The sequence below is a fragment of the Dioscorea cayenensis genome, chromosome 2, assembly GCF_009730915.1.
Source record: "Dioscorea cayenensis subsp. rotundata cultivar TDr96_F1 chromosome 2, TDr96_F1_v2_PseudoChromosome.rev07_lg8_w22 25.fasta, whole genome shotgun sequence".
Lineage (NCBI taxonomy): Eukaryota > Viridiplantae > Streptophyta > Magnoliopsida > Dioscoreales > Dioscoreaceae > Dioscorea > Dioscorea cayenensis.
Window position 1 is genome coordinate 5,490,332 of NC_052472.1, and position 9,025 is coordinate 5,499,356.

General features: G+C 36.7%; 1 protein-coding gene across 1 annotated transcript; it reads right to left on the minus strand.

Annotated features, from left to right (window-relative positions):
• Window positions 1-7,877: 7,877 nt before the first annotated feature.
• Window positions 7,878-8,726, minus strand: LOC120272087. The gene has a single exon (XM_039278831.1). The coding sequence runs from the start codon at window positions 8,412-8,414 to the stop codon at window positions 7,878-7,880; it is 537 nt and encodes a 178-aa protein (XP_039134765.1). The 5' UTR covers window positions 8,415-8,726.
• Window positions 8,727-9,025: the final 299 nt, after the last annotated feature.

Genomic DNA, 9,025 nt, shown 5'->3' on the forward strand with positions numbered 1-9,025 from the left:
TGTATTTTGACTTATATGTTGTTAGCATTTGTTGATGGCACACTAGACCCCAAGGCTGTTGATAAGTGCTTGAGTGAACATGTTTTTATGCATGTTTTACATACATTGAGCATCATATTTTATACGGTTTATGTCTCATTTCGTGTATTGGGTGTTCTTTTATGCATATAGGTTGTGAAGGCATTGGGATTTCAAAAGGGAGCGAAGATAGGCTATCATGGCATAATATTGGGAGTTCTTGTGCAAATCAAGTTGGAAGACACAAGAGGAGTTCGTGTATGAGGAGATGTGTGCCAACTTCCATAGTTTTGCAAGCCAAGTTATCAATGGAAGGGCACAAAGGCAGCCATGTCTCCACATTCCTCCTCTTTGTAAAGATTTCAAGACCTTTCAAGACGCATTGATGAAGGAAAAGCCGTATAGCCTACCATATGATCGTGTGCCCGATCGTGTGGCCTTAAGAGGAGAATGGTTATCATCGCGTTTATGGAAATCACTGTAGCAAAAGTACTGCAGTAATTTTACTGTAGCAGTACTGTAGCATAATACTGTTCCCGCGTGGAAATTCCTGCAGCCCACGCGGGCGCGTGGGGGCACGTGACAGACGCGATGTGAGGCTATAAATACACCTTTTGGCCGATTCTAAAGGGACTTTTTACGGAGCTTTGAGCATAGACATTGAGAGGGAGTTCTTCACCAACTTTGATAGATTCCTTCGACGTCATAGCATTTTGGGGAGCCATTGGCGACCTAGCTTCGAGAGGAATCCTTCAAGACGTAGAACTACCAATCAAGGCCAATCCAGCTGATCGAGGGGTTTTCTCTATGGGTTTTATTGCTTTTCATTGTATTCATTATTGTTTTTGTAACTAGGCCCATGGAGGGCTAAACCCTAGTGGGTATTTGGGCATGTGAACCCTAAGATTTATATTTTTTTGGATTGATTCTCTTAATGCTTCTAGTTAATCCGAGTTGTCTTGAGTTTTTAATCTTGTGATTTAATTGCTTGCTAGTGTTGTTAATCCTTGTGGTTGATTTACATTGCATGATTTAATACTTTGATGTGAGAGGTCTCCATTAGAGTTAGATTTCCAAGATTAAAGAGGGTTGAGAGGGTGAGCCTTGAGATGGAGGAGTGTCCCTTTCCCTTTCGATTGAGTGTTTTCCTATCTCCGTATTCCATATTCTCTTTGCAAACCATATTTGGTGTAGGCGTGAGATTGCTCGATTTCTCCGCGGGACCTTGTAGGGGTTAGGATCCTTCGCGGGAATAAGGGTTGGATCTACATTTAGGAATCGGTTTCACTCTTAGGTTTCCTTAGAGCATATTGCGGTCATATAGGGTGTGAAATGTTGAGATTGGTTGATTTCTCCACCGGGACCTTGTAGGGGACTAGTGCCTTTTGCTTGGAGACAAGGATTGGTTATCGTTGGACTACCTCGACTCATTAGACTCGATTCTAGAGCATTTAGTGAATCTTGAGCTTCAAAGAAGATCTTAGGGGGATCATTGCCCGAATACCTCATCCTTAGTGATTGAGACTCTTCTACTTTATTTCTTGCATACTTGTTTGCTTTGCTTGCAATTAGTTCACTTCATTATATTCATTGATTCCGACTAGATAATTGAGAAGTGGTTATTACTAGTACTTCCGTTCCCTGTGGATTCGACTACCCGACTCACCGGGTAATTATTACTTCGACACCCGTGCACTTGCGGTTTACACACGCATATTCGGACGTGTCAGCTGTCGAATGTTGGTGAACCTTGTGGGGCTCATCATGTATTTCGAATGATTGCTACTTAATTCTATTGCTTAGGTTTGGTTTGTGATTTAATCCATTATACCTTCATGATAGAATTACATATGAAGAGATCTATAATTCTTTTATGAGTTGTACACGTCAATGTGACCTACACACACGTATTCGATTTTGAATGGATTAAAAGGGGTTGCTTTTACTGACATGCCGATACATTGGATGTTGGTAGCCCTCTGATTCTTAAGAGTAGACCTAGACGGAGTTTACTCTTATTTTGGGGCTTTCCTTATTCTTAATAAAATCGTAGGAGTGTTGATATGGAAGAGATTCCGATCAACACTTGTTTGGGATTAGGGTTCAACTATTGAGAGATTGGAATTGATCTAATCTAGAAATCACTCGGCCCAAACCACCTTTGCATCTTTTGTTCTTCATCCTTGCATCATGATAACCCCCTAAGAGGATCCACATCCATGACCTTTTGTATATCATTGTTGTGTTTATAGCCTCTTACTTTTATATCCATTGTGTGGCGATCTTTTATTTGTTTTTTCATAACTAGTTAAGTAGATTCTCTCACTTAAGAATTAGGCTAGAAAGTAGGCGCAAAGGAATAATAGTAGATCCTTAACCCCGAGGAATACAATCCTTGTGTCTTTACGCGAGGTATTACTTGGCAACCCAGTATACTTGTGTGAAATCAATCATTTTCCTATATATCAACTAAGAGATTCAAACTACCATTACTTGCCATCCAAGGAAGATTAGAGTAAAGTTCAAACTATTTGCACATTTCTTGAAGAATTTCATTATGTTACAAATGTAATTTCAGGTTGTGAGTATCCTACTTCAAATTTGTTTCTCCCTAAACTCACCACTATGAAGAAAGCTTTGTCTAGAAATGTAGAAGATGGTAATGATGATTTTATGAGGCAAATGGCAGCAAGAATGATTAGAAATTTTGATAAATATTGGGAGGACAATAATTTGTTGATATCAATTGCAGCTATTTTAGATCCAAGGAACAATATGAGTATGGTTGAATGGGCTTTACCTTTTTTCTATTTAGTGGATGATGTTCCAAACAAGATGAGTTTTGCTCAATCATCACTATACAAGCTTTATAATGAGTATGTGGAAGTTTTCAAGGACAAGAATGACATAGAAACTCAAAGTCAACTTTCTGCTCCTAAAACTTTTTCTTTATACAATCTTAATTTTGGTAGCTCTAGATGAAAGGTTGTATTTGATAATTTCTTTAGAAATGTGGGTTCTTTTCAATTGGTAAAGTCAAAATTAGATGTGTACTTAGAAGAAGGTGTTCACATACACAATGAAAGCATTGATCTCCCATTAGATGTCTTGGAGTAGTGGAAAGCTAATTATTTGAAGTTTCTGGTTTTGTCAAAGATGGCTTGTGATGTTCTATCCATACCAATAACCACGGTACCTTCTGAGTCTCATTGTGCTTCATTAGCATCGACTACCGCTGAAGCATTGATATGTGGTGGAGATTGGTTGAGAGCTTATTATGGGATTCAAAGAAAAGCAAAAGCAAGTAAAAATAATTTATGATTTTCTACTTTTTAAGCTAATTATATGTAAGACATTTTTTAATGTTTGTTGCATTTTGTAGGAGAAGAAGAAAGTCCTTGAGTTTCCTTTGAAATGAAGCCATCTTCGAGAAGAAGAAAATTAGTAATCAATATTCGTAAGAGTACTACATTTTGTTTTTTATTTTAAATTTTTTATTTGTAAATAACACTATTTTTTTTTTAAGATAATTATGCTTTTGTCAAGATACTTGGACTTGTCAGATTATTTGGAGTATGATGAGTTTGATTAGAAAGAAGGCTCAAGTGTTCTTATGCTTTGTTCTTATTTGATTATGGACAAAATTCTTGTTATTTCAATATGGACAAATGATACTTTTGTTGTTGTTACTTCAGGACTTGTATTAGATAATATGTCGTTATTTATCTCAAGATTATGTTTGAATTTGTCATTTCATATTTTTAGTTTCTTTATTGCAATTGATGATTTATTTTAATGTAAAAACTGCATAGGTATTTGTGAATATATAGATTCTATTCTTTATAAACGAGCTTTATAAACAAGCTTCCCTGAACAAGCTTCAAACGAGCTTTTTAAACGAGCATTTAGCGAACTCAAGCTCAAACAAGCTTATAAACCAACTCGAGCTAGAACAAGCTAATAAACAAGCTTTCCCGAGTCAAGCTCAAGTTCAATAATTCCTCAAACCAGCTGAGCTCAAACAACATATTAAGCTTGATTTGAGAAACGAGCCGAGGTCGAGCTCTTCTTTTTAGTCATAAGCCGAGCTTGAACACATGAAAGCTCAGCTCGAATACACCCCTAATCATAGAGCGAGAATGTAAAAATCTTATATTGTAAAACCATATAATACACATACCCTTAAAAAAAAAGGAGGTAGTTATCGCAAGGCTTTTGGTGTTGAACTTTCTAGATTCAAAGATGTGAAATAAACAGAGGAAGAGAAAAGATCTTCTCACTGCATTTGTTTGGGAAGATAAGAGGGAGAAGAGAAGAACGGGGCGCTAAGACAGGTCACCATCGCACCCCATCGGAATTCATAACCATCCAAACTGCCTTCCAATGTTTGATGGCGCAATAATGACTGAAGGAACATTCTCATCAAAACATACTGAAATAATTGGGCTTGGATGATGGATAGATTCAAAAAGAAAATTAACAAAAAAAGAGAATAATTTATAATAGATACTGAAACTTTCACGGTCTTTTTACAGATAACTAAATTTGAGAGGGCCTTTATGATTAGTTTCATGTACTTATAATAATAGAACAAGTCACAATTTTACTTCTAATTGTAGCAGGAGAAGAATTTACGACTTAGGGCTTGTTTGGATAGCTGGAAATTATGGCATAATCCGTACAATATGACATAATTTAATATTTTCTGAGAATTATGTCATATTGACTGTTTGGTACTTATTTTAGAAAATAAAATTATGGCATAATATAGGTATTATGACATAAAAAAAAATATTCCACTAAGAGTGGAATATTTTCTCATTATAAAAAGTCTTTCTCTTTTTTGATTCAGCCACCAACCATCGGTCCACCGGCAGTCTCGCAGACCTCCGGCGACCGGGCACCGGTCCGGCCGGCATCCGGGACCGGTGGTCGGCCGGCATCCAGCCATTGGCCACCGGTCCGACCGACCTCCAGTGACCGGTCACCTGTCCAACCGGCCTCCGGTGACACGCCGGCTATCCACCGATAGTTCGGCCGGCCTCGGGCGACTAGTCACCGGTCCATCGGTGGTCCGGTCGCCTATTTGCTAGCCTTCGACAACCGGTCACCGCTGGTTCGGCCGACCGGCCGACCTCCGGCCACCAGTCCACCAATGGTCTAGTCGTCGATCGCCCAGTCTCCGTAATTTTTTTATTTTGTTAACCAAACACCATTCTGTAAGAATAAAATATATCATAATTTCTATAATAATCACTTGCACTCCCTACATAATAAAAATTATGTCATATTATTTTTATTTTTACATCCAAATAGACCCTTATAATTTTTTTTCCCAACCCATACTTGTTTGATGGGAGATTTGTTCAAATGATTTGGTGTTTTAACTTATAATTAATTATAAAAGAATGCATTTTTAAAATTTATGCTCAGTGTTCTTTTTATTAACTCACAATTTTTTAACCAATCATTAGGGAAGGAAAATAGTAAATTGATATTTAAAAAATAAAAAACAAATTATTAGTAAAAATTTATTTGCTATAAGTTATTGTAAAAAGAATACTAAAAACCAATATAAAGGTTCTAAAAAATATTTAAATTCTTGATTAAAAAAATATTTTAAAAACTATCTCAAAAACCATGCAGTATCAATTATATTTCTTAATTTGTTTTGAAGAATTTTCATAATCAGTACCTCTACAACAGTGATATTTCATTCTCTCCGATTTCAAGGTGGAGAGTTCAAATCCTTTCTAGTATTGTGATTAAGAGTTGGTGACTTGTGCTTGTTCAGCACAACACAAAATTCTAAAGAGGCGCTTAATAATTTCACAATACATACAATATCTCTTGCTAATTGCTTATTAGGCAATACCTTAGTTTACGTATGAAAAGTTAAAAAATAATACCGAGAAACTAGTGAAAAAAGAACTAGCAAACAAAATTTCATAAACAACGTCCTTCATGAGAGATGGTCTTAGCGTAAATTGGGCTACAGAAAAAAATTATAAAAATAAATAAAAATTTTATTGGATCGCAAGTTACATAATAAAAATAAAAAATATATGTAGATTAAAAAAATTACGATTCTTATGAATGTGATTATGTTGATAATAATAATAATAATAATAATAATAATAATAAATTTTGATATAATTTTTTTTAATTTATCATGAATTATCCGGTCCCAAAAAACATAGGGTGATATTAAAATAAAACTAATATATTTCTATATTATCATAAATTAATCATATTTTGTATTTAAAAAATTAGTTAAGATTCTTACCAATAATTTGTTTAAATAATAATAATAATAATAAATTTTAAATATCTTTAAAAAAAACATAAATCAAGAAACCCTACCAAATTAGGAGCCCTACACACTTACCTTAGTAACCTATGGTTAGGGCCGGCCCTTTCCTTAATTATTATATATGAAAAGTTAAAACAGTATACCAACACAAACCAGTGAATGAGAAGCCAGCAAAATCCACACGAACGGTGCCCTTAATAATTCCACAAATATATATATTATCTCTTGCTAACTGTTTATCAAGCATTACCTTAGTTTACAAAAAGTTAAAAAGACAATAACAATATGTACAATAAAAATCAAAAACATATAATAAAAAAAGCACACTCCAATGAATGAGAAGCCAGCAAAATTCACACCAACGGTGCCCTTAATAATTTCACAAATATATATTATCTCTTGCTAATTGGTTATCAAGCAATACTTTAGTTTATAAAAAGTTAAAAGACAATAACAGCATGTACAATAAAAGAAAATTTAAAAAAAAGTAAGATAAAAAGCACACGGTAATACTGTATGAGAAGAGTGACACGGAAAAAGATATTAAGAATAATAATTATTATTATTAAAGGGGAATAAAAACCAACTAGTGGAGTGTGACTGTCAGATCCAACGAAATCAGAATCTTACAGCCTGCAACTGCTCGCGGTTCTCGCCACCCACCATCTCCAGCAGCACAAAAAAACCGGTCTGTAGTTTTTAGGAAACCAGCATTTAAACTTAAAATAAAATCTGGAGATACTAAAATGTTGAGGAAAAAAACATAAATTTTATTCCTCCCCTGGTGTTTGAAATTTTACTTTTTCAAAAAAGGACAAACAATTGTCGTTAATAGCTATAAATAAAAAAGAAAAAAGAAACTGAAACAACGCTTGCAAACAATTAGAATAAGGCCAAACCAAAACATTGAAAAGGATACCAATTCCATGCAATCAGTCCTTAATTTTGAATTCAAATATAATTCAAAGAAGATGAAATAAAAATCTGTTAAAAAAACACAAAAAAAAAAAATAGACATCGATCTTGCATTATAAATTTTGAAAATTCAAGTTTTTTTTGGCTACAAAGAGAACCATTGAAATTCCATAGAATCAATCTACAACTTTGAATTCAAATTCTTTTCAGTTAACATAATTTATTTGAACACTTATTTAAATACTCACACTGAATTCAAAAATTTAACCTAATAAAATCACAACTTCACTAGTAATGAGAATAAGAGGAAGGAGAAGCGAACCTGCGAATGGGGATGATTCTTTTCCGCAGCTTCCTCTAAACAAGGAAGCAAAAGGAAAAGAAAACGAAAGAAGATAAAACTCCAACAAAGATCTTCTAGAAAAAAACTTAGGGTACCCCTGTTCACCATCTCCAGATAACGCTTGTTCGACTCCTCGCGCTGCAACCGCATCTCTTCCCGGTTCATTCTTATGAAAGCCCTCGAACCTCTGATCAAGCTCCTCGTGCCCCATCATCAGAACTTCTTCCCTCCAACCCGAAGACTCCTTGAACGTTGCCGAGTGCCGGAACACCGGCTCTCTGGTAGCCCTCAGTCGCCGGAGCCCCTGTCAGTACGCTCCCAGGTCTCGCTCTTCCTCAGCTGCGGCCGAGCCGGGGACGCCGCCGCCTCCATTATGGCCTTCCAAGTCGCATCCATCGTCTCGTTCTCCAGGGATTCGTCTGTGACGCAGGATCCATCAGAGGATTTCTCTTGCTCCACCACCGGATCCGGCGATCTGGAGTCGGATTCCAGCGGATCCGCTCGAATCTCGGTCCATAGCTCCGCAGAGGGCTTACGGGAGAGGAGATCGCGTGGTTTGGACTGGGGATCGGCGTCGCGGCTGCTCTGCTTCTTATCAGAGAGCTTCCAAATGACGATGATAATGAAGTGGATGGCAGCGAAGAGGTAGGGAGGAGAGAGCCATGATCGGAATGAGGACCAGGCCCGGGGGAGGGAGGAAAGAAGAGCTAAAGAGTAGGGTAGGGAGGTGCGAGCGAGGGCGGCGGCGGAGACGGCGCCAGCGAGGAGCACGGCGAGGCGGGCGACCCAGAGCGCCGCCGAGCGACGACGGAGGAGGTCGGCCATCAGAACGCAGCGGAAATGTTGCCGTTTCCGGTATTTATAGCGGAGACGGATAAGGGCTGTAATGAAATATGGGTCATTGGATGTCGGTTCTATTATAAAGAGCAACAGATTGATATTCGCCAACCCTTCGTTTTTAACTTGAACCTCGAATGATGAAAGAATGGAACGAAGTGGTCGAGTGTGGAGGGATATGAGTGGGTAGTTTGTGGAAAAGTAGTTTGTGGAAAGGTCGGTGTAAGCTCATGATGAAGGACAGTTGTCGCTCTGGGTGCCGATGTTGTTGGAAAGGGAACTATCAGTATGGGACCGTACGAGTAAGAGACTAGAGTGTTGTGTATGTCGGAAATGTACACAATGTTGATGGATACTTTCTTTGGTCATAACAAAAAAAATTTGATTTTAAAATATGGGGCATATCAATTGATATTTCACTAAAGATTATATTTGAATGCTGTCAAGATTTATTTGGAAATGAGTGATTTTCTTTTATATAGATATATATATATATATATGTATGCAGGTAACTGTGTTGTACATGTATAATATAAAATATATTAATGTTAATGATAATTTTAATGATATTGTGCGTATCAATCATATTTATTTTATTA

Coding starts and splice junctions, on each gene's coding strand:
- LOC120272087 (XM_039278831.1), bottom strand. CDS start 8,414: ATGGCCGACCTCCTCCGTCGTCGCTCGGCGGCGCTCTGGGTCGCCCGC.